This window comes from Prionailurus viverrinus, chromosome B3, assembly GCF_022837055.1.
Source record: "Prionailurus viverrinus isolate Anna chromosome B3, UM_Priviv_1.0, whole genome shotgun sequence".
NCBI lineage: Eukaryota > Metazoa > Chordata > Mammalia > Carnivora > Felidae > Prionailurus > Prionailurus viverrinus.
The window spans coordinates 29,416,447-29,442,934 of record NC_062566.1 but is presented as its reverse complement, the minus strand read 5'-3'; the positions used below and the strand labels follow the sequence as shown (position 1 = coordinate 29,442,934).

At 44.3% G+C, this 26,488-nt stretch overlaps 1 protein-coding gene across 7 annotated transcripts in view; it reads left to right on the top strand.

Annotated features, from left to right (window-relative positions):
• THSD4 (thrombospondin type 1 domain containing 4) overlaps positions 1–24,489 on the top strand; it is a 564,941-nt gene extending 540,452 nt beyond the window's left edge. For 6 of the 7 annotated variants that reach the window (XM_047863578.1, XM_047863580.1, XM_047863579.1 and 3 more), the window contains 5 exons: positions 449–622; positions 8,057–8,230; positions 14,921–15,100; positions 16,158–16,302; positions 22,518–24,489. In XM_047863578.1, the coding sequence (XP_047719534.1) occupies positions 449–622; positions 8,057–8,230; positions 14,921–15,100; positions 16,158–16,302; positions 22,518–22,660 (816 nt within the window). In that variant the 3' untranslated portion in view covers positions 22,661–24,489. The remainder of the gene's footprint in view (positions 1–448; positions 623–8,056; positions 8,231–14,920; positions 15,101–16,157; positions 16,303–22,517) is intronic. The other variant, XR_007153141.1, reaches the window with a different exon arrangement.
• Positions 24,490–26,488: the final 1,999 nt, after the last annotated feature.

The window sequence follows — 26,488 nt, the reverse complement described above, 5'->3', positions numbered from 1 at the left end:
CCGTCCCGAGTGGTTCCAGAAGCACTTTTGTGCAACCCACAGAATAGACCGATGGCTTGGGAGAGTGTTCCAGCCACCCACGGCCAACCTGAAGGGTGAACCCACGCGAGTCACGTGCATACACGTCTCATCGCTCTCGCGTGTCATGAGAAGCCAGGTCCTTCCCGTCTTGCGCCCCTGTTTTACAGATGACAGAACTGAGGCCCAGAGCAGCAGAGTAGGCAGGACATCCGAGAAGGTCTTAGGGAAAAAACTTGTGAAGTGTTCAGGGCTGGGATCCCCCTCCCCTCGGACAGCACTGCGTGGCGGGGGAGGGGGAAAGGGGAACTCAGCCACACAGTGGGTCCCCTGCTCAGGTGGCAGGTGACCAGGATGAGGGCACCACAGCTAGAGAGGCCCCCGGAGGTAACACCACCCATTCCGCTGACGTGATCTTGCTGTGTTTTAGTGCTCAGTGCCCTGTGGGGTGGGACAGAGGACTCGTGACGTGAAGTGTGTGAGCAACATCGGGGACGTGGTTGATGATGAGGAGTGCAACATGAAGCTGCGACCCAACGACATTGAGAATTGCGACATGGGGCCCTGCGCGAAGAGCTGGTTCCTCACCGAGTGGGGGGAAAGGGTGAGCATGGCGGCCGCACACTGGGTTCTGGAGCCGGGCCCAGGGGTCCACGTGTTACCGGGCGCCCCAACACCACCAAGACAAATCGCCCGCGAGAAATTACTAGACTTACTAGAAACCATGAGACTTACTACAAATTACTAGACTTACTAGAAATCACTAGGATTACTAAAAATTACGTGGGTAATTTCTGACTTTGGGGAAAAGGCCCAGAGACAACCTCTCGCAGGCTTTCTATCCTTATAGGAAGACCGAGGGGCTCCAAGAGGGAGCACTGGGTGTGAAAGAATATTAGTTCTCCTTTGCACCCCAATGAATATTAAATAGTGAATTTACTATTGGATTTCTAACCATCCCAGAACTCCTTTGTGTTCAGAGTAAAGTGGGCAAATTTAGTGCACAAGCAGATGAATAAAAAGAATGACGCTGGGCTTTCATTTTTCTGTAGGGAAGACTTTTTAAAATAATGTTGGATGGGGGCACCTGGGTGGCTCAGTCGGTTAAGCATCTGACTCCGTTTCAGCTCAGGTCATGATCTCACGGTTTTGTGAGTTCAAGCCCCACATCCGGCTGTGCACTGACAGCTAGGAGCCTGCTTGGGTTTCTGTCTCTCTCTCTCTCTCTCTCTCTCTCTCTCTCTTCCTCTCTCTCTGTCCCTCCCCTACTCACGTTGTCTCTGTCTCTCTCAAAATAAATAAATAAACTTGAAAAAAAAATTTTTAATAACGTTAGATGAAAATAATTTTTGTCAAATATACATAAAACCTTCAGCTAAAATATCGGTGTCCTATAATATAAAAGTTTATGATACAAACACAGAATTTATGATACCAATTTAAGTTATGAAACAAAGGAACAAAATAGCTTGAAGTCTGGAGCACTTAAACCCTTTTAATCCTTAATCCATTGTATGTAACCTCATGAAGAATATGCAGTGCTCAAGGTAATAAGTTCTTCTATGAATATCCAATGACTTGTATGTCCAAACAGACTAGAAACTTAGAAATTTTTCTGAAGGTTCACATTCCCTAGAGCAAACGAAAGTTTCAGAATGCTTGTGTAAAGGCTAAAATAGCTGAAATTATTTTCTCAGGAAATGCTTCATCTTGATCAATCATTATTCTAGAATGCAAAGAAAATTATTTACAGAAAACTATGTAATTAATAATAGGATATATGCAAAGATAGGCAATGCAAGACAACTGAGTTTCTAATGCATTTCAAATATTTAATCTAAAATATTTAATCATCGTTCCTTTTTTAATGTTCACTTATTTGTTTTGAGAGAGAGAAAGAGAAAGCACCACCCAGGCGCCCCTTAATCAAAGTTCTTATATGACTACACACTTAATAACTTACCTCCACTTAATAAAATAGTAAAAATGCCATTTTCTGCTTTTTTAATGTGCATTTGCCAACATTTTCTCTCACAGAGTTTTTCACTTAAATTATATGGATTTCCAGGGCATCTGGGTGGCTCAGTCAGCAGAGCATCTGACTCTTGATTTCACCTCAAGCCATGATCTCAAGGTTTGTGGGATTGAGCCCCATGTCGGGCTCTTCACGGACAGTGTGGAGCCTGCTTGGGATTCTCTCTCTCCCTCTCTCTCTGCCCCTCCCCCGCTCACACATGTGGGCTCTCTCTCTCTCTCAAAAATAAATAAACTTTAAAAAAAATAATATGTATTTCCAATTAAAGAGCTAATGTAGTTATGGACAAAAAATAATAACATTCGCTTTTTCTGGTCATACAGTAACATATACTATTATAAAAAATATGAAAAAAATCAGAAAAGTATACCAATAATCTCTTCACTAGCAGATAATAATTTAAGAGTTGTAAGCTTAAAAAAAAGCTACTGTCAAGCTTTTTCCTACTCATACATACCTTACATACATAGCTTTTTTTTTTTTTTTCAGAGAGAGAGAGAAAGAAGATGCAAGCAGGGGAGAGGGGAAAAAAGAGAGAATTTTCTTTTTTGAGAGAGAGAGAAAGAGAGAGAGAGAGAGAGAGAGAGAGAGAATCTTAAGCAGGTTCCACGCTCAGCATAGAGCTCGACACAGGGCTCAGTCTCACAGCCGTGAGATCATGACCTGAACGGAAATCAAGAGTCAGAAGCTTAACCAACTGAGCCACCCAGGCACCCTCTATACATAAATCTTTTGTACTCATTCATATTTGAAGGATACAAATCATAATACTACATATGTATAATTTGGTAGCCTTCCTTTTTCACGTATGTATTAATTATAAACATGTTGATGGCATTAGAAACCTTTGAAGCATGACTTTTAATTAGACTCAGCTATTGTTTGTCTACTATAACTGAATCGACCCCTATTCTTTATTTCCCCTCCAAAAAAGACTTGTAAATTTCCCTCTAATGTAAATTTACTTTGCATTTTAACATAAGTACTTGATGGATCTAACTCGTGCCTTAAAATTCTAAATGGAGGAAGGGGTGACCACTTCATTCTTCTGTTAGAACTTTTTTGTTCTTTTTTGAAAAGATGTTTTAAGCCATGTGAGTTTAGTCCTGTGTTGTAAGAAATTTGGTTTATCTACCCCTAGAACGTGTCATTATTCCTGAATGTTTGTGCTTGGAGTAGATGAGTGGGAAGGGGGTGCAGGTGGCTTTAGGGAAAGTGCACTGGCTGTGGTATCACTTCCCCCAAGGGCTTATTTCTCATTATACCTTGAGCAAGCTGCTCTCTGACCCTCAGTTTCCTCATTGGTAACGTTGCTGAATGAGCATTAAGAGGTAACATATTCGAAACCATGACCTAGATGAGACTGGGACCTTGGAGTGGGTTTTTGAGTCACGACTTAGCCTCACAAAAAGGGTCAGACCCCAGGAATGACCAGCTGGTGGCAGTCTTTCACATGTGAGTAGTGGCTTTGTCTCACAATCAACCCTGTTGAGCTGTAGTCTCAACCACGCAATTTTTTTTGCAACTGGAAGAAACATGTGTTGAGCACTTAATAATGCCAGGCATGAATGAGATCCAGCTTCCATTTAATTAGCTCAAGTGGGAGAGATTAGAGAAAGTGTGACTGAAGTTTACAAACACTTAAAGGACCCAGAACACATCCTATTGCCCGATTGCAAATAAAGTTAATTAATCTCTACCTGATTGAATTGAGGTTGTAAACTCACATCTGAATCTTCTCTTAAACTTCCAGGGATATATAGTTTTTCTGACTCACTGACTCACCTTAAAAATATCCTTGCAGCTCCTTTTAATTGAGGGTGGACCTTATGAGACATCGGCATCATTGACTTTTTAATTCAAAAAGTAAACTTTAGTGACAAGTTTAAACACACGTGCAATATTTAGTCACAACAGAAAAAAAATTGGGGGGAGGCCCCTGGGTGGCTCAGTCGGTTGAGCGTCCGACTTCAGCTCAGGTCGTGACCTCACGGTTCATGGGTTCGAGCCCCACATTGGGCTCTGTGCTGACAGCTCGGAGCCTGGAGCCTGCTTCAGATTCTGTGTCTCGCTCTCTCTCTGCCCCTCCCCTGCTCACGCTCTGTCTCTCTCTGTCTCTCAATAATAAATAAACGTTTAAAAAAAATTTTTTTTTAACTTTTTTAAGTCCACCACCCTCATATCTTAAGGATATTTTCCAAGAGAAGAAACAAAACATTGAGCTTTTTGTTACTTAGTTACAGAAGATGATACAGGAACCTGAAGTTCAGGAATAGCCATTATGGCCTCTTAGTCCCTCAAGCCTTAGCATTTCGGCTGTAGCTGGAGAGAGAGGACAGTCCTCACCACAGGGCTGTTTAGGCATTTCATGATGCCTCTCAGTGTTTTATCAGCCCAGAGGTTCAGTTAGGAGTCAGGTCCTTTTCTGACTACCAAGAGGATCTGGCCCTTTTAGGCACATCCTTCAGGGACAGTGAGTGGGTGTGTTTCGGTGCCTCAAGTTGAAGGGTAGTCTGTGCTTCCTGGTAGGGATCCATGATTCCCCCTGATTCCTGCTGAGAGACTTCCTGAGCCAGGTTTGGGGTGGGTAGCTACTTTCAAGTTGAAATGTGCTTTTCGCTGCGGTTGTATGCTAAAGTCAAGCTCCTCTACACGGTTCATCCCTGTAATGTTCTCTCATTGGGTACTTGGCTCGACCCGTAACATTCTTCTTTTAAATTAAGCACATGGGGGTCTGAGGACATTTTCCCAGATGCGTGTATATGACTTGGTTTGGAAAGCAGAAATTAAGTTAGTAGGGCAAATGGAAACTACATAGAAAGAAATATTCTTAGGGTTTGAAACAGGAAGATAACTTAGATTCAATTCACCTTGTATTCTTCAGGAAGATTTAACTATCTTGAGTGTTTGAGGCTAAGAAAGAGACCAGATAATATACAGCTGAAACAAACAAACAAATAAAAAAACCCCTTTAGCCTAGAATATTCCAATTACTCTAAGAAAAGATTTTCTTTTTTGTAAAAAGGACTGACTCATTAGCTCAAATTCCCAGTAACAGTGCAGATAGGGTATAAGTCATGCAAAGCATTTGTGAGCCTGTAGGAGAGGCTCTTTTCCTCTACCCTCTTGAGTTCTGCAATGGAGGCCTGCAAATTAAACTAACAAAAGCCAGATTAACAAGAGAAAAGCCAACAAATTTTATTTAATGTTAATTTTTTTTTTACATGGCACAGGGAGCTTAATAAGAAAGAAGTGAAAATCCCAAAGAAGCAGTTAGACGTGAGGGCTTATATACCATTTTAACAAAGAGTGGTAAATTTTGAAGAAGTGACTAGACCAAGGAAAGGCGTTGGGGCTTCCAGGACAGTAAATTGTAGGAAAGTGGCTGAGAAATATATGGGAGAATCTAATGGAAGATAAGAGTTATTTTAGTTAAGTTTGTCTGTATATGGGGGAAACTAATGGAGGGTTAGAGTTATTTTAGTAAAGTTTGTCTACATTCCTCTTGGCATTAGCTCCGCAATGGCAGTTATAAAAATGTTCTCTTTAGGTCACCTGGGTGGCTCAGTCGATTGGGTGTTGACTTTTGGTTTCGGCTCAGGATCATGAGATCGAGCCCCTCGTTGGGCCCCACATTGGGCATAGAGACTGGCTAAGACTTTTTCTCTCCCTCTGTCTCTGTACCCTCCCTCAAAAACAAAAAATGTTTTCTTCCTGGTTCTAGGCCGAAATTTCTCACAGGAAACTTATGCACTGCTTTTAGGCAGGAAGGGGGAAGGCAGAGAGCCCTTCCTGGATCTGATGTTTCTCAATCACCTTCAATTAAAAATAGGTCAAAGCAGCATATTTTGGGGTGGCATATTCTAATCCCCTTCAAGCTACAAAGAGTTTCCTCCCTGAGGAGTCAGGCCCAGCCCAGCAGTGGTCATATAAATGTTTGATTATTCATCCTGGGCTGTGATTTTGCAAGACTAGACAGCAATGTACAAAAAAAGAAAATGAAAATTTTGATAAGGAAACAGGGTTGTATTTTTTTCTTTCCTCAAATTTTTTCTAAATCACATCGCTTTTGCTTCTTTTCTTAAAACAGTAACATTAGTGAAACAAATTTCCCTTCTGTTTTTAAGGGAAGACCCAGCAGAAACCGTTAGAACAGGCTTTGGTTGAGCTCTGAAGGGCCACTTTCCGGGTTGGAAGGTGCTGGTTACAGAAGAGAAATGAGCAAGGAAGGACCCAACTCTGTATTCATTTCTTCAACTGATATTCATGGATTTGCCCATAAGTTAGGTGCTGACCTGAGAAGGAACTAAAGATGATTCCATAGTCCTTTCCTTCACTGAGCCTACTTCTATAAAGGAAAGAATAAAGCAAAGTAGGACATAAGTAACAGTAGAGAAAGGCGGTAGAATGCAGAGTGCCTTGAGAATCCTGAGGCTGGAAAGAGAGTATTGAATCAGCCAATGCAGGGAGTTTTCACTGGCATCTGAGCTGAGCCTTAACAGATTTTGGTGTGTCCTGGGGAAGGGGAAGAGCGCTCTAGGTAGATAGAAGGAACAGCATGGCCAAGGTCCAGTGAGCCCTTCATGCGATGGCGAATGGAGGACCCTGGCTCTGTCCAGCATGAGGTGTGTGGGATAGAATAATGGTGAGTTAGCCTAGAAGACTGAGGTTGGCTGAGGTTGACTGAGGTCATCTTCTAGGAAAGCTTTGATGTCAGGTGGGGAAATCCATGCTGGAATGGGATGGCATCAGGGGGACTTTCAGCATGGCAGTCCCAACACCTGGAAGCCCAACAAATTAGAAAGGGTGATGAGGCTGAGTAACAGGCTGTGACCACAGTCCAGGGGAAGAACATTAGTAGTGCTGGGAGCCATGGGCAGAAAGGAACACGACAGGAAAAAATGTGGTCAAACCAGAATCTGTGAGACCTGATGGTTGGCTAGATGTTGGAAGCAAGAACTCAGAAGAACAGTCAACTTTTGAATCCTGGTAGAAATTTGAGCACAACTTGGAAAACCAAGAGTAGCAATGGGGTTGGTGGTGAAGGCAGGGTTCCATTATTTTACATGCTGGACATGAGGTATCTGGGGAACACTCAAAGAGGTCCAGAAAATGTCTGCATGTACAGGATGAGAAGCAAAATAAGGCAGCATTCCAAAGTATTTCAAGACAGATGGAGAACGCTCTTTGAGCTTTAGGGTATGGCTCAGGAATGTGTTTACTAGGCACTAGATGAGAACAGTGTGATTATAGGAGACAAATCACTGGTGGTTCTGTGGCTGTAAGTGAAGACCTTGCCTCAGTTTCTCTATTTTAGAGTGGAGATATAGGACTTGACTCTTTAAAGCCCCTTATACCATTTTTTGGACATCTGCTGTACGCAGAGCACATCATTCGTTACCTGTCCTATGCCAGCTGTCCAGGTGAGTATGCCAAACACGTGAGGGGCTGGGTCACTTGCCCCAGGCCACCCAGCTAGTAGACATATTAACATCGATGTGTCTGGTTCCCGGGCCAAGCTCTCCCTCTATACCAAGCTGTCTCCTAACACTGTCACAGCTGTGGCCTTCAGGGACTTAATAGCAGGCGGCAACGATGAGGTGACAGACTTCACTTCCCCAGTCTCCCCAGACTAGCCCAATGTCGGCTACCAGCAGGTAGACAGAGGCCCAAGTGTTCATGCTCTCATTCTTCTGCTACTGGATATGTTTTCAAAAGCAAAAGCCAAGACAGGCAGTCTGACAAGTGTGTAAGCATATGAATCGCAATAGTGGGACAGGATATTTGGAAAGAAGACTGTCCCAGAAAATCTAAGATGGGGGGGCGGGGTTGCCGTACTGGTACACCATAATGGAGTAGGCTATGCGGGAAAAGTGATCAGAGACTCCGAAGGGAAAGAGTTGGTAGGGAAATGAGATGTTCAGTTCTCCTTCACATCATTTGAAAGTGGTTTCCGAGCCTGTAGGGGTGTCCCCTCTAATGGAACTATCTCCTGTCTCTCAGTGCTCAGCGGAGTGTGGGGCTGGAGTGCGGACACGCTCAGTGGTGTGCATGACCAACCACGTCAGCAGCCTGCCCCTGGAGGGCTGTGGGAACAACCGGCCAGCGGAGGCCACCCCGTGTGACAATGGGCCCTGCACGGGCAAGGTGGAATGGTTTGCGGGGAGCTGGAGCCAGGTGAGTGGCCAGAACTGGCTGTGTTTGTCTGTCTCTGGTAAGAGCGTCCGTAGCAGAGGGGTCAGGAACCAGGAATGGGAGTAGCCCAGGCATCCTGGGCTTGAATCCCAGCAGTGCTGCCCGTGACCCTGGAGAGGCTACTTATGCTCTTGGAGCTGCATTCAGTCAACAGTGTTTCTTGAGCTCCTACTATGTGCTCTTCTAAGCACATGAATTACATCAATGAACAGAACAAATATCCCCGCCCTCAGGAGAGTATGGTCTAGCATGGTTTCTTTGTCTATAAAATGCTGCTAATGACCGCACTGTATGAGATTATTTTCAGAAGAAATGAAGAAGGAAATGTATATAAAGAATGCAGTGCATTTGCTTGCCATACAACACATACACTCTACATCATAGCTGCCGCTGCCATTATTATCGTCAGTAAAGCCAGTTTTGTCTGTATTTCTGTATTTGAGTGTCAGAAGCACAAATAGATAAGGTCCAGCAATACTACCTGTGGGGATATATGCAAAGGAAGCAAAATCAGTGTCTCGAAGAGATACCTGCACCTTTGTGTTCGTAGAAGCATTATACACCGTAGCCAACATCTGGAAATAACCTAAGTGTCTGTTGAGACGTGGATGGGTAAAGAAGATGTAATACATATAACTGATGTAGTATAGATATTATTCAACCATAAAAAAGAAGGAAATCCTGCCCTTTGTTGCAACACAGGTAGACCTGAAGGACATCAAATAGGCCAGACAGAGAAAGACAGTGCATGGTGTCACTCACATGTGGGATCTGAAAAAAAACCTGGAACTTGGAGAAACAGCAGAACGGTGGCTGCCGGGGCCTGGGGGTGGGGGTGGAGTGGGGAAGATAGAGAAAGGTGGGTAAAACAGACAGACTTTCAATTGTAAGATAAAAAAAGTTCTGAGGATCTAACGTATAACACGATGAGGATAATGATAATACCGTATTGTCAAAATTTGCTAAGAGGATACAATATACGTGTTCTCACACACAAAAGAGAGAAATATGGGAGGCGATGGAGGTTGATTAACTTGACTGTGGGAATCCTTTCACAATGCATATGTACATCAAACCATCATGAGTACATTTTAAATATATTACAATTGTTGTCAATTATGTCTCAATAACAGGAGAAAATAGAAGCTCATGTAGAAAAAGTTGAGGCTGTTCCTTATAAAGAACAGATAATACCAAATACTTTAAGAAAGCAACTGAAATGATCAATTGATTTTTCCCCCCTCAGTGTTCCAGAATTGAACACAGACTCCCTAAGAAAATGTGGAAAAAAGATCATTCCTTCTTACTGCCCCATTATGATTAACATTAGTACTTTGAGTTCTTGGGCCCCTAAGCATTTGGCTCTCAGGGCTGGCTGGTTCTCCAAGGCGTTTTTGGCTGGTGATCATGATTTATACATTATCAGGACCTCTGGCTCCATATAGAATTGTATTTCTTTTAAGTATCCTTAAAAACAGACCCTGAAAAAATGGACTGCCCCGTCCTTGTAAGCTGATACAACCCCCTTGGAAAGCAGTTTGGCAATAAAAGTCAAGAACCATAAAAATGTTCATTTGCCTTAACCAGTCACTCTGCTTCTGGGGATTCTTTTTAAGAAAATAATTACCAGAAGGGGGGCAAAAAAGGCATTTTTGACAGAGGTGTTCATGACAGCAGGGCACGTAGGGATATTATGGTATATCACAACTCATTAGACTATCATGTAACAACAACAGTGATAATTAGGGAGACGTAGAAAGCACACATGATATAGTGGCAAGTGAAAACCAGAATATGAAAATACATGAATGTCATCTCAGCCGCTTCAAAGAATGGGGTTTTAGACGAACAACAGGGGGAAATGTTTTCTTCTCGAGTTTCCTTTCATGTTTTTATAACACAAACTGTAAAATATAGAAAATTCAGAAAGAAAGAGAATCCAAGTACTTCCAGTGCTACCCGAGTGGGCGTCAGAGGCAGATAACACCTGATAACTGACCCCAGCCCTATTTCCCTGTAGTTCTTCTGACTCGGGGCAGTCAGCTTAACCTCTGTGGGCCTGTTTCCCCATCCAAACATGAGGATAAGAATACCAGCTAGTAAATAGTAGTTCCCTTCTCCCCATGGTTATGATTTTGTCTGCCGGCTATTTCTGTGTCATTATTGATAGCAAAACACTTAGGGCGTGGGACCTGAATCCCAAAGATAATTCAGAAGGAGCTGCATTACACAATGCACCCACAGAAACCGAGGCAACGGGAAGAGCCCTATGGGAAATTGTAACAGCCCTCACATGGTGAGGATGAGCAGTACAATTCAACTCGAATGTCTACCAATCTCCCAAGACGAGAGGGGAGCAGGACTCAGGGTCCTTTTTCCTGGCAGGCCTCCTGTTGACTCCTGACCTACTCAGAGAACTGAGAGTGATGTGAATCTGGGTGAAGGCAGTGTTTGTTTCTGCCAGGATTAGAAACAGAATTTATTGCCCTGTTGTCCAAAAGGGTCAGGACATGACTGAATGTGACAAGGTTTTCGTTCTGGATTTATGAGGATGTTGGAGTCTGGGGGCACCTCCATACCCTGGGAATCTGATGTTGTCCCCAGAGAAAATGAAGTAGAGCATGCTTATTTATTGAAACTAAAATAAAAATAAATGTTGCTTCCATCCATGTGGTTTGAACGATAGTTGCATCTGGAACACCCCACTAGCCTGGTCACAGTGAATTGTCCAGGGTGGACGTGTAACCCAAGCCAAGCCAAGCAGAGTTTTTCTCTGGGACTTTTAGTGTGGGCTTTGGGGGAAGAGACTACCTGGGAAGTCGTGAGCACGGGTGCTAGCAGCGGCCTTGTTGAGGCTTGTGGAGAAAGCCAATCCAAGAGAAGGAGACCTGTCAAGCTTAAGGAGTCTCTTTTCTACCTGCAGCCAAAGTAGCCCAACTCCTACTCAGGGTATTCCACCAGTATCTAGATCAGTGCCTAGACGGATCACAGATGTTTCCTATCTTCCCCACCAGTTCTGGGTTTACTTCACCTGTACATTGTCTTTGTTCTGGGGGGTCTTTCACAGTCTCTAGCCATTGAGAGCAGCCCTCTTGTCTGCCTATCTGTCTGGATTTCACTGGCATCTTGAGCAGATATCTCCATTCTCATCTGGTCTCGGATCAGTGATCCACCAATGTACAACTGCAGGAATTCTTCAGGTGTACAAACACACATAATCGCTCCCACTGCTCAGTGGAAAGTAGTTATCCCTGTTAAATACCACTTGCTCTTCTAGGCTTTTCTCCATGAATTATATTTTACCTGATATTTGCATTACTGTCATTTCTCGTTGTCGAATTTCACCTAGTGCATTTTTGTCATCTTCTTATGTACTTTTCCAAGGTATGCGTTTTGTAGGCAAGACTTTATTTTTACCCAGTCTGCAAGTCTCTGTAGTTTTGGTTTGGTTTGGTTTGGTTTGGTTTGGGGTTGTTTTTAATGTTTATTTATTTTAAGAAATAACAAGAGGGAGTGGGGGAGGGGCAGGAAGAGAGAGAATCCCAAGCAGGCTCCATGCTGACAGTGGATCTCACAGTGAGATCACAACCTAAGCTGAAACCGTCAGACACTTAACCAGCTGAGCCACCTAAGCACCCCAAGCAAGTCTCTGTTTTTTTAAGAGTTAAAATTTAACCATTCACATTTATTGCAATCAATTATATGTTTGGACTTTCCCCTGCCATCTTAACTTGTGTTTCCTGTTTAGGTTATTGCCATGCTTTCTGGGTCTGTTTCTTCTTAACTTTCTGCACATTTTCATGGATTAGGTTTCTCTAATTCCATTTTTCCCTCTAACATTTTGGAAGCTATAAATTCTATTTTTATTCATTTCGTAATAACATTCAAATATTTAGCAGTTTTAAAGTTTTATGTTTCTATCTGTGTTATCCTACATCTTCCCCCAAAAGAAAACAGAAACCTTAAGTCCTCATTTATTTATCTCCACTTTCTCAATCCACAATAGCTCCCAAAAGATCTTGAGATCATCTGGATCCAGCTCCATATTAATGTTAACTAATTTTATAGAAAATACTGAAAATCGAGAAAATTTAGGTTTAAAAATAGCTTTCTCCCACCCAAAGGTTATCTTCTTATTGAGATATAATTCACATACCATAAAACTCACCCTTTAAAAAAATTTGTTTAATGTGGATTTATTTTTGAGACAGAGAGACAGAGCATGAGCGGGGGAGGGGCAGAGAGAAAGGGAGACACAGAATCCGAAGCAGGCTCCAGGCTGTGAGCTGTCAGCACAGACCTGACGTGGGGCTCGAAATCACCAACTGCAAGATCATGACCTGAGCCGAAGTCTGACGCCCAACTGACCGAGCCACCCAGGCGCCCCAGAATTCACCCTTTTAAAAGTATACAATTCAGTGGTTTTTAGTATATCCACAAAACTGTACAGCCACCACCACCGTCTGATTCCAGAACATCTTCATCATCCCTGGAAACCATTATTAACAACAGCTTTTGCCAACTTCTGCTTTATGTCCTTGCTGGTGTGTCTTCTTCCAGGTTCTTTTTTATCTGGTTAGAGACCGTTAGTCAGTAAGTCTTTCAAATAGGATCATGAGTGGTAAGTTTCTGAGCCATTGAAAAGCTGAGAATGCCTTCACTTTGCCCTTTGACAGTAGGGGCAGATGTCTTTACTGTCAGGCACCCGGGCACAGTCAGGCCAGCCCAGCTGTTCCTGGTCAGTACCTTAGCGGCCACTCTCTCACTGCCTTGAGTCCTCTCTCTTGCTCCTCATATTCCTTCTCACCCAGAGCACCTGAACTCTCCTCGTTGCCAGGCATCCTCCTGCGTGTGCATTTTGAACTATGATGGGCTTCTTCAATTTAGTCTCAGCTGCCTTTCACCATTCTAGTATCCCCCATAACTTCCGTTCCACCAAGGATGAGTATCCTTTCCTGTTTTCAAATGCTATTTCGTGCATGCACACGTATATCAACCCCCTCCCGCCCCTGCCGTACACACATACATTCACTTGTTCCTAACACAAATATTCTGCCATTTCTGGGCATTGAGGGTAGAAGGCTGAGCTATGTACTCATTCTCCCTTAATTACCTAATCTCTTCAAGGACTTTCTAAAAATAGCATCAAATAACTTCAGGTTTTGGTCAAGGTTTGTACTCTGCTATTCTGCCAAGCACTCAGTACAGACACAGACCCTCAGAGCAGTCATGGCGGGGAGGAGTCTTTCTGATTAGGTTTCCAAACCACCACTTTGCAAGTAAGACAGTAGAGCCATGGGGAAGTGCAATATCTTGGCTAAAGTCACAGAGCTATTTAGTGACGATGTCTGGACTAGTTTCCATGTCTCCTATTCCACCCTTGCTTTAACACACACACACACTCCTCCTGCAGGGGAGGCCAGACCTTTGCCTGGCAGCCTGGTCACTCCTCCCCTGCCTCCGGTGCTGTCATTGTCTGCAGCATTTGTAAGACAAGGACAAAACCTGAATATACTCCAAATCAATCATAAACTAACGTGGAAAAAAAATAGGAAAAACAAACTAAGAAGACGTATTCTCTGCATGTCTTATGAGGATGCCCCGCCCACCCAAAAAAGGGCACAAAGGGGAAATTGCTGAGGGTGATGCTTATGATGTCCTGTGTGCTTAATTCATAGTCTGTTGGTTTGGGGGTTGTCTTTTTTTTCTGAAGATATGTGTGGGTTTTCCCCCGTTTTTTTAATTCGATTATGTTCCTGCATACAGACAGTAAAGGTAATGTTAAGAGTTTCAACTGAAGAAATTATTAGAGGCTCTTATACAGGTAGTAGATTATTTAAAGTCTCTAGAAGAATATAGATCACAGTTTAAACTTTTTGTAATCAAGAAGTGTTAAGAGTCAACCAAACGTGAACAGAAAACATTTTACAAAGTAACAGATACTTAAATAGAATACTTGGTGAGCAGTTATATGCATCGTGTTCGTGGAAACTAACAAAATACGCCAACGCATGTAATTGTCTGACCACCTCTTTGTGTGACTACCCCCTGCACACTTCCCACCAAGGTGGGAAGTGAAAGGCTTGGACTCCAACATCAAAGCTTCCTGCTGGCCACCTGTTGGGAGGGGAGGGTTGACCACAGGGGGCATTGTCCCCAGTCTTGGATCTTCTCACGTTCGTGCATCCCGAAGAATTTTAATTTAGCCCTTCATCCACAGGTGTGTGGGCTCTAAGAGACTACTTCATTCCCAGTATCCACGCACTGAGACCTGGCAAAGCCATCAGAATGTTGGTTCATTGTTTTACAATGAGCAGTGTCAGAATCTACTGGACAGGGACAACCAAACTGACAGGCTGATGTGTTCCTGCCTGTGCGCCCGGGGAGGGGTTATATGAAAGAGGTGGTCTAAAAGAAACCATTTCACTCTCACCACAGAGGGCACCACGACCCTGGCGCTGTGATAACCCAGGGCACCTACTCTCCATTCCAAACACAGAGCTGTTAGGAAAATTGGAATCCATCTGCAACTTTTCGTCCAGTAATATTTTCCAGGTGCCGTCGGGCTCATCCCCACTGAACTGATGATAAAAAGCACTCAAACAGACACCACATGATGTTCTCGTCCCCTTTCTGCCATGTGACACCCATCCTTCTCTGATTTTTCTCCAGTGTTCCATCGAGTGTGGGAGCGGGACCCAACAGAGGGAGGTGATTTGTGTTAGGAAGAACGTAGACACCTTTGAAGTGTTGGACCCATATGAATGTTCCTTCCTGGAAAGACCCCCCAGCCAGCAGTCATGCCACCTCAAGCCTTGTGGGGCCAAATGGTTTAGCACAGAATGGAGCATGGTAAGTCATGGTGCTCTTTATAGACATCACATTAGTACATCACGCTTTTGTTTTCCTCCCATAGACAGCCAAACCACCTACTGTGTGCAAGCACTGGGCTCAGCCCTGGAGTAGATTCCCTACAGTGACCTACTCTAGACAGTGGCTGTTGGGGCCTGCTTGGTGGGAGGAGCCAGAGGCTGGGACCATCTTGATCTCTAAACTGAAGAGGCCATAAAGCAGTGACTCTCAATTTGATTTATTTATTTTTTAATAATTTTTTTATTTTTATTTTTTTTAATTTTTTTTTAATGTTTGTTTATTTTTGAGAGAGACAGAGACAGAATGCAAGTGGGTTAGGGGCAGAGAGATAGAGAGACACAGAATCCGAAGCAGGCTCCAGGCTCTGAGCTGTCAGCACAGAGCCCGACGCGGGGCTCAAACTCACGAGCTGTGAGATCATGACCTGAGCCGGAGTCGGTTGCTTAACCGATTGAGCCACCCAGGTGCCCCAGTAATTTTTTTAATGTTTATTTATTTTTGAAAGAGAAGGAGAATGCAAGTGGGGGAGGGGCAGAGAGAGAGGGAGACACAGAATCTGAAGCAGGCTCCAGGCTCTGAGCTGTCAGCACAGAGCCCAATGCAGGGCTTGAACCCACAAACCAGGAGATTATGACCTGAGCTAAAGTCGGACACTTCACTGACTGAGCCATCCAGGCACCCCATCAGTTTTAGTGTGTGCAAAAGAATCAACCAGCCTTTTGTTTGGAAAGATCGGATTCTGGCTCCACCCTAGCCAAGTATTTTGCATTTTGAACAAGTTCCTTAGGTGAGTTGGATGCAGGTATCCTTGGACATTCTGAGAAATGCTGTTGTACAGGGCATGTGGTTGGGGTATAGTTGGGACATAATTGGCTGTGAGTTGATGGTTGTTGATGCTGCTGGACGCATGGGAGTTTGTTTTAGTATTTGGTCTCCTTTTGAAGATGTTTCAAATCTTCCAAAATCTGTGCCTCCAATGTGCTAGGCTAATGGACTGTCAAAAATCTCTTAACGCTCTCCTTTTGTCGCCATGCAGTGCTCCAAGAGCTGCCAGGGTGGCTTCCGGGTCCGGGAAGTGCGCTGCCTGTCAGATGACATGACCCTAAGCAATCTCTGTGACCCTCAGTTGAAACCAGAAGAGAAAGAATCTTGTAACCCTCAGGACTGTGTCCCTGAAGTTGGTGAGTAGGGATTCCTTTCTAGGAGAAGAGATACATCCTTCTTAAACTCCATCAAGTTCTCTGGTATGAAAATGCCAAGCCCATCTAGATCTCTCCATGACCTTGTGCATAGTCATGGAGTTCAGGGGGTCAAAATACTTTCAGTGTGATAAGTTTCACAGTTTTTTTTTTTTTTCAACGTTTATTTATTTTTGGGACAGAGAGAGACAGAGCATGAACGGGGGAGGGGCAGAGAGAGAGGGAGACACAGAATCGGAAACAGGCTCCGGGCTCTGAGCCATCAGCCCAGAGCCCGACGCGGGGCTCGAACTCCCGGACCGCGAGATCGTGACCTGGCTGAAGTCGGACGCTTAACCGACTGCGCCACCCAGGCGCCCCAAGTTTCACAGTTTAAGATGACTGTTCATAGCAGGGATGGCGATCCAAAACACCCTCCAAACTTAAATGTGAACTGATTAAAATGCTAATGGTTTCAGAGATTCGGTTCCATTATCTTTAAGGTCAAAGTAGTGAGAGTTCAACTTTTAACTGTAGGAACAAGTCAGTGTAAGGAAGAAAATTAATAAGAAAGGTCTAAACCTATTTTTTTAATGTTAAATAATAATTAAAAGTAAGAAAACCTTGGTATAGAACATAAAAGGAAATGTGAATGGATAGAGAGGCTAACTGTTCCTCAGTACTATAAAGAGGATAAAATAAGGTTCATGGGGTTCAGCAATAATATGTTCAAATAGATTGCCAGGGCGCCTGGGGGGCTCAGTCGGTTAAGCATCAGACTTCGGCTCAGGTCACGATCTCACAGTTCGTGAGTTCGAGCCCTGCGTCAGATCCTGTGCTGACGGCTCAGAGCCTGGAGCCTGCTTCGGATTCTGTGTCTCCCTCTCTCTGCCTCTTCCCCATTTGTGCTTCTCTCTCTCTCTCTCTCCCTCCCTTTCTCTTTCAAAAATAGATAAACATTAAAAAAATTTAATATATTGCCTTATCATATACTTGAACATATTATAAACCTACATAAATTAAAACTATATGCTACTGATTCAGGAAGAGACAGGCATATCGATGTTATAATACAGAATTCTGAAACAGATTCCTTTATACCAAGGAAGTGAAGTATGATAGTCTAATATTAAGGAAGTACGGAAAGGAGAGATTTCCACTGTATTCAGATAGTTGAAGATCCATTTGAAAAAACAAAGAAAAGCATCTTAAATCTTGCCTTATGCCATATAGAAGCACAAGTGCCTAATGGATTGAAGATCCTTACATAAAAAAAAAACATACTGTAAAAATGCCAGAGAAAATACATCTCAGAGTTGGTTAAGTCTTCATAAACTAGACCCAAAACTCAGAGGCCTCATTGCTGAATGTAAAAACATAATTAATTAAAAACATTTTTCTGTTAAGAACATTGTATTAGGGCTCTCTGGAGAATCAGAACCAATAGGAAAGATAGACGGGTGGATAAGTGGGTAGGTAGACAAAAGATGACAGATAGATAGATGATAGATGATAGAGAGAGAGAGAGAGAGAGAGAGATGGATAGATAGATAGGTAGATGGATAGATAGATAGGTAAAGAGAGAAAAGAAGGGAGAAATGAGTAATTGGCTTACATGACTGTAGAAGCTGAGAAGCCCCACAATCTACCCGTCACAAGCTGGAGACTCGGGAAAGCTGCTGGTGTAATTCAATCTGAGTCTGAAGGCCTGAGAACCAGGGGGAGCTGATGGCATGAATCTCAGTCCAAGAGCCGAGATGACGACGTGAAATGTCCAGCTCAAGCAGTGAGACAGAAAAGGGGCAAAGTCCTCCTTCCTCTGTTTTACGTCCTGTTCAGGCCCTCAGTGGATGAGGCCCATCTGCAATGGGGAGGGCCACCTGCTTTACGGGGCCCGTCAGTTCCAATGCAACCTCATCCAGAAACACACCCGGAAATCACTTTCAATCTGGGCTCCCCATCGCTAGTAAAGTTGACACACAAAAGGAACCATCACAGACATCATAACCCAAGTTGAAAGAAGCGAAGAAAGGAAAAGAGAGAGAGAATGAGGAACGATTGTGAGACAATGTGAAATATACCTTACTGCAATGTGACACAATCAATATGAGAGGAAACCGTCCAGCCAGGAGCCAGAGCCCAGAGTGACAGAAGTACCATTGCCGATTCATGCACACAAACATGTTCACCTAGATGTCGCCTCCATCAACTTACTTACATTGGCAGCACATAATTAAAGCATTCATTTAAATGTGGATCCTAAATTGTTAGGTAAATTGTTTTTTTAAAAAAGTAATGCAACACTGGAAAGAAAAGTTGTGTATATAAACTTGTCTACTTGTCTCGGGCCAGCCCAAGATAATTAAAGACAGCCAAAATTACCAGACCCATAGAATTGATTGTACAGTTTGCAAGCTGGGAGTGATTGGCATAAACGGTTCGTGTATTCTGAAGGGCTAGCCCTCAGCTAGCAGACATCTCCTCCAGGTTTCTAACTAATTTGATGTGATAGAAATTTTTTACCAGTCTGTTTTGGTCTTTTCCACTTGTCTATGGTGTCTTTGCAAGGACACGAAAAAAATACTGTTTAGTTTCCAATTATAGAAAATTCAATTCAGGAAAAGGGAAACTATGAGATTTAACAAAAGAGAAAATGTAAGCAAGACCGTGGTATTCTTTCATATGCCTCAGGTTGATCCCGATCGATACCATCAGAGCTAAAGGTACTAAAAATGTCCAGGCTGTGAGCCAGAGTTATGAAGCACAAAGTGTATCCCAGACAGTTGCACCCAGCAAGAATCTGTATACACTGGGAGAGCAAAGATGACTCGGGTGCACATTTGGTTATAATGCTCGAGAAGAAAATAGTGTGTGAGTACATGGGCAAATGTATGCTGTTATCAGGTTTTTGAAATCTACATACATTTTTATAATCTTTCACTTAATTCCAGAGAGCCGTTACTAAATCACCTCACAACTGACCGTATCTTAGAATCAAAGAATCAAATAAATGCCACTCAAGCAGAGTCAAATCCTTAATATACATAAAACTCACACAAATTAGTTTAAAAAGAAGAGATAAGAGGGGCGCCTGGGTGGCTCAGTCAAGCATCCGACTTTAGCTCAGGTCATGATCTCACGGTTCATGAGGTCAAACCCCGCGTCAGGCTCTGTGCTGACAGCTCAGAGCCTGGAGCCTGCTAAGGATTCTGTGTCTCCCTCTCTCTTTCTGCCCCTCCCCCGCTTGTGCTCTCCCTCTCTCTCTCTCCCTCTCTCTCTCTCTCTCTCTCTCTCTGTCTCACAAAGAAAAGAATCCCTATACCTCTGTACCTTTCCTTCAGTTTTGCTGTGTACCTGAAAAGACAAGTGATCCAATTTTATAAAGGATAAAAGATACGAACAGAACAAACATAGTTGGAAGAGGCGGAGTTAGTAATCAGCTTCACTAGCACATCAAAAAGGCAAATTTTAAAAATAATGGTAGTCTGTGTTTTTCCCTAAGACTGGAAAACTTTTAAAAATTGGACAGTATTCGCTGTTGGCAAAGTTGTGGGGGGAATGTAATCTTCTAGGAGAACTTTGGCACTATCATTCAATACACAAAGTATTCGGTGTCTTTGACTCAGTGACTCTACTTCCGGAAATTTACACTCAAGCTTTGCTCTCAAAAATGTATGGATATGCACATACATGAGTAACAGGGCTGGGAAAATTGTGTAGAATTGATAAGTGACTGAATTGTAGAATTTCTTGTGACTCATAGAAATCGGAAGCAATTACATTTCTACCGGGAGAAGGAAATGGCTAATTATGCTACTGCACATAGGACAGAATTGACGTCTTGAAAAGAATGTGGTAAAGCTGTATGTCATGATGCATAAATGGATTAAATATACTTGTGAGGCATATCAAAAAGCAAGCATCTGAAATTATGTCAGTTATTTCCCTGATTAATCTGTAAGTTCAAGCAACGTTAATCAAAATCTAGACAGGGCTTTTCATAGAAAAATCTAACAGTGTCTAAAGTTTACACAGAAGAGCAAAAGCAAAGAAGTAATAATAGGCAAGGTGATTTTGATAATGACCAATGTTGGGGAACATATCCTACGATGTATCAGGAGATACTGGCCCAAGGATAGATAACTAAACCAAAGGAACGGAATAGAGTTCCCCAAATACACCCGAGCATAGCGTGGCTTGTGATACATGGGCAAAGTTAACATTACGAATCTGGGTAGGAAACATGAACATTCAGTTAATGGTAATGAAACAATTGTTTACCCACAGAGAAAAAAATCCAAATTGAATTCCTCCTTGTCACCGCACATGCCCACGCATCAATTCTGGGTGAATTAGGGAAATAAACGTGAAGAGAAATTTTTGTAACTTTTAAAAGAGAATATGCAGAAATATGTCCATTAGCATAGGGAATCATTTCTTCGATGAGAAACACAAATCCCAAACCGCAAAGTAAAATGTTATAATGCCTATTATATTAAAAATAAGGGGCGCCTGGGTGGCGCAGTCGGTTAAGCGTCCGACTTCAGCCAGGTCACGATCTCGCGGTCCATGAGTTCGAGCCCTGCGTCAGGCTCTGGGCTGATGGCTCAGAGCCTGGAGCCTGTTTCCGATTCTGTGTCTCCCTCTCTCTCTGTCCCTCCCCCGTTCATGCTCTGTCTCTCTCTGTCCCAAAAATAAATAAACGTTGAAAAAAAAAATTTTTTTTTAATAAAATAAAATAAAATAAGGAAAAAAAATAAAATCTATTTGCCAGTCAACACTAGGCAAACTGGTAAGAAAGGCCTCAGGCGTGGAGAAGATATTTGCAACACATACAATGAACAAAAAGGATCAGATCCATTCTATGCAAAGAATGTCCTTGAATCATTTGTTTTAAGTTAACCAAATTAGCAATTGGTCAAAAGATGGGAAAAGCAATTCACAGAAAAGGAAACTCGAATGGCCACTATGCATATGATGACAACACGTTCGACCTCCTTTGGGGATAATGTCACATCCGCCAGATCAGCAAAAAGATGCGGCACAAAGGGAATTCGTCTGTACCACTGACAGAAATGTCGGTTGTTGCACCTACTTGGGAGAGCCATCGGATGGGATCCAGTAAAGTTGCATCTACCTTGTGACCCGGCAGGACCCAGAGAAGGGGATGTTAACAGTTGTTGAAAGGAGCAGTGTTGGGGCGCCTGGGTGGCGCAGTCGGTTAAGCGTCCGACTTCAGCCAGGTCATGATCTCGCAGTCCGTGAGTTTGAGCCCCGCGTCGGGCTCTGGGCTGATGGCTCAGAGCCTGGAGCCTGTTTCCGATTCTGTGTCTCCTTCTCTCTCTGCCCCTCCCCCGTTCATGCTCTGTCTCTCTCTGTCCCAAAAATAAATAAACGTTGAAAAAAAAAATTTATAAAAATAAAGAAAGGAGCAGTGTTTGCGGCCTTAAAAAATGGAAAACAACTGTCAGTGGAAAATGGGTCCGTAAGTTGCAGCACGTAGGATGAGAATGAACTCCCGCAGAGCATTCGTTAAACATGAGCGAATCACACAAAGTCGACGTAGAGCACGTTGCCAAGGAATATATACAATCTGTATCTTTTTTTTTTTTTTTTTTTGAAGTTTAAATGCCACATAGTGATTGGGGCACGATCATTCACAGCTCGCGTATGAAGAAAGGATTGGGGATAATAAATACCAAATGTGGGGTTTGATGACCTCGGGGGCAGGTGAGAAGAAAGGGGAGGTGGCCGCGGAGTGAACTCTGGGAACTGTGTCTCTATTGGGGAGCAGGGAGGACACCGTCCATTCTGTTACCATGTTTAAAAGAAAAAGATAGGGGCGCCTGGGTGGCTCAGTCAGTTGGGCGTCCGACTTCGGCTCAGGTCATGATCTCGCGGTCCGTGAGTTCAAGCCCCGCGTCGGGCTCTGTGCTGACAGCTCAGAGCCCGGAGCCTGTTTCAGATTCTGTGTCTCCCTCTCTCTGACCTTCCCCCATTCATGCTCTGTCTCTCTCTGTCTCAAAAATGAATAAACGTTAAAAAAAAAATTTTTTTTTAAAAAGAAAAGATAAACATAAGCTCCTCGCCCACCCTGCACCTCCCATGGGTACTAAAGCAGGACCAGGAGGGAAAGCCAAGTCCACTGTCCTTTCTCTTCCCATGGGTCCGGGCTGGCTCTGTGCTCAGAGGGTCTTTTCTGTTCTCTTCTGCTGCAGATGAAAACTGCAAGGACAGATACTACAACTGCAACGTGGTGGTCCAGGCGCGACTGTGTGTCTACAACTACTACAAGACGGCCTGCTGTGCCTCCTGCACGCGTGTGGCCAACAGGCACCCGGGCTTCCTGGGGAGCAGATAACACGCCCGCCCCGCGGCAGTCGGGCGGTCGGGGAGTCTGTCGGCGGTGGGGCTGGCTGGCCGCTGCTCCGCCAGAGGCTTCCAGGCCGCCAGCCAGCGTAGTCACCACCCCACCTTCGCCAAAGCGGACACGTCGTGCCCAGGAGCCAAGCCACGGTTGTCCTTTAGCATCACCATAAACTGATGATCCCTCCTTGGGAAACCTGGCACCTGGTAAGGTGCCATCTGAAAACCACGCAGGGGGGGGCGGGGTGCATGTGGCTCTCAGTCAACTCCCGTGCCAGCACTTTCTAAGTCACTGGAGGGGCGCTGCCTCGTCCATGGTGCTACTGCCCTTTTCAATATCGGGGCCCCTTGGAGAGTCAGAAGAGGCAGCTCCCACCCCGGAGCCCCACCAAGCCTTGCTGAGACGCCTGCTTCCCACTCTTACCTCAGCCTGGCTGTGCCTATTTTTATTCTCAAAGACATTAGGCTTTTTCCTGCCTTATGACACAAATATCTCATGTCAATATAGTGCTTTATTGTTTCACAGGTGTATTCACAGGTACTAGATCATTAGCGGCCCACGAAGCCCCAGAATGGAAGCCAGGGAATGAATCATCATCCTCATTTTACTGACAAGGAAACTGAGGCTCAATTTGTGTAACTGACCTGCCAGGTACACTCACCCGTTCGGTGGCAGAGTTGAGTCCGACCCCTGTCATCTGACCATAAAAGTCACCCCAAGGCCTGCCCAGAAGCCTTAGGTCTACAGGACATGGCTTCATTTCAGACCAAGTGACTGAGAAATTTCCCCGCTCAGCAAACAAAACCCAGTTTCTGAATTCTTTCCTCTGGCCAAAGGTCAAGACTGTATCCACTGCACTCTGTTGTTTCCAAAGTCCGTTTCCGTCTGTCCCTTCCCTGACAAAGTCACAGATCCTCATTACAGGACCCTGCGCAGGTTTTGTGAAACCCCGTCCTGAACGGAATTGTCCATGAGACAAGAAAGTCAATGGGGTAGCAAGGTGATGCCTGAAATTCCGAGTGCATTCCCCAGTGATATGTGCCCTCCCCCCCGCCCCCAGGGAACTGCACACCAGGGTCCCTTTGGCCACGGAGCCCTTGTTTCCTATCTCTGGGCTCTGGGCTTTCTCTCCTTTCGCAGTCACTTCTGGGATGTTCACCACACATCACCCAGTGGAGAGTCTAACCAACGTGTCTCAGCATAAAACCTGTGTTTATATTAGAGTCTCCCTTTGGTTTTTCCAGTTGGATTTATGGGTTTCTGTTTTGACTTCCCATCCCTCCCTCCCACTGTGACTCACAACCTATACGCACCATCCCAGACTTGAGCACTAAGATCTGCATTCATACAGCAGCCAGGAAGAGGCTCCTTCAGTGGGCTCCTTCAGTGACGGCCGCAGTGGCAGGATCCTCCCCAATGCCCTTCACCTGACTCTGCAGTTCTAGAGGCCTCGGGCAGCAAGGGGGATGCAGTGCATAGGGAAAGGTAAACCACCTGAAAAGCCAATTAAAAAGAATATATATATATATATATACATATATATATGGATGACCCTTGAACAGTTAGGGGGCTTAGGCTGCCAGCCACCCTCTGTGCAGTCAAAAATCCTTGTGTAGCCTTTGACTCCCCAAAAACTCAACTACTAACAGCCTGTCATTGACTGGAAGCCTTACCCATGACGCAATCAACGCATATTTTTACGTGTATTATATACTATATTCTTACAATAAGGTAAGCTAGAGAAAAGAAAATGTCATTTCGAAGAATCACAAGAGCAGCACCTGGGTGGCTCAGTGGGTTAAGATTCCAACTTCAGCTCAGGTTGTGATCTCACAGCTCATGGGTTCAAGCCCCACATCGGGCTCTGTGCTGACAGCTCAGAGCCTGCAGCCTGCTTTGGGTTCTGTGTCTCCCTCTCTCTCTGCCCCTCCCCTACTCGTTCTCTCTCTCTCTCTCTCTCTCTCTCTTTCTCTCTCAAAATTAAACCCTAAAAAATGTTTAAAGAAAGAAAAGAAAAATCACAAGAAAGAAAAGATACATTTACAATACTGTACGGTATTTATCGGAAAGAAAAATCTCTGTATAAGCAGACCCATGCAATTCAAACCCATGTTGTTCAAGGGTTTTATATTCTTTCACCAATTAAGAAAAACTTCAGGCTTAAACAAACTGTAAGCTCATAGAAAATCTGTCTTATTTAGTACCGTGGTCCTGGGCTTATTTCCCTTTCAAAGCAAACCTGGATTCCCAGTAACTGAGTTTCTCCCATGAGCCCTTTAACCCAAAAATCTGCTAATTTGACAGTCACTTAAAGCTTTTGGAAACAGTATGGCCAGCCCACTCTGACACACTGTGTTCAGTTGCCACTACCCCTGGGCTTTCAGAAATTCTGTGTGACCTTTTGTTGGGTCTTATTCTCTTCTTGGAGAGCCCAGCCGCCATTTTGCAAAAGCACACCCATCTCTCCTCATCTCCACACAGTGTAACTCGTGCAATGAGCTGCCGGGCAGAGACCCCGGTTCCCATGCCCACCAAGCAGAGCAGGACCAGAGAAGCCAAGCATTCGGGTGGTTTCTGTCCAGAGCCCTCTCTCTCCCTGTAACCACCTACTTTTGCATTTTGTCACAAGAGAAGTGTTGCCTTCATGCAGCTGCTCTCAGACCTTGAGGAACAAGCCCCCGATTGGAAGGGTCCCTTGGAGGAAGCTTTCTTTACATGCTGGAGGGTGGAGGGCAAGATCAGTGGGTCAAAGAGCAGAAAGGCTGATTTCACTCAAATTGAGGGGAAACGTTGGAGCCATCCAGGCTGCCCCGCAGAGGTCTGGACCACCCTACATGGGCAACGTTCCGTCCTAACGGGGATTTCTTCATCAAGCAAGTCACCACCCCAGGGTGGTCCAACTCCAGATTCTCATGACTGGCTGCATCAATGCTGGCTTTGTCTCTTTGACATCTCTTTGGTGTCCTGGGGCCCCCAAACGTTACCTAATAGCTGTGCTAGAGACCGTGATCTTCCTGTGAGAATGGCCATCCTGCCTCTGGCGGAATTGAGTAGGAGCAAATGGGTCAGTCCTTTGTCTTCAGGGAGAAAACGTACCTAAACTAAGCGTCTTTTTTCTTTTCCAACAAATAGTTGAGCTGTTCTTGGAATTCATTTATCTCTGGAAAGGTTATAAGTTACTAGAACAGGGAGTTAGCGGCTTATTTGTCTTCGAAATCCAGTTTTCGCTCATTTCCTGGTTTATTGTATCAACACCTGAACGCCTTTGTCCTTGGCACAACACATATGATAAGGTCCCTCAGTGTTTCCAGCGATAAAGTTCCTGGAGGGGGTCAGAGGAAAGCTCACCTTTTGATGACTCTCCCCGCAGATAGGTCTCTTTCTCCCTTTCCTGGCACTCCCTTATTTCACCCCCCTTCTCCCATTATCTGCCGGCTCCTTCTCCGCCCACTCATGTTCCCTCAACCGGGGACGTGCAGAATTGAAAGTTCCATTTTAATTCTGCTTTTCTTCTTCCTGTGTACTGAATCGCCTCGTTCCCTGCCCTGACTTTTAAAATTAGACGAATCGAAGATGTTCTATGTTTTTCTCACAAAAGCCAACAATCTCCAAACAGAAGGAGTTTGCTATTTTGCTTCACTCGTTAGAAAAGGAAAGTGTTTTCCTTGCAGTCCAGGCAAAGGACATTCAATGCACTCCAGTCTCCCACCTTCACGCTCAGATTCCCCCACCCCAGAATAGCATGAGAGACACTAAAGAAAGCTTGTCAACCTGGCCACTAGGTGGAGACAGGAGTCAGCTGAGCACTTTACAGGTGCGTCT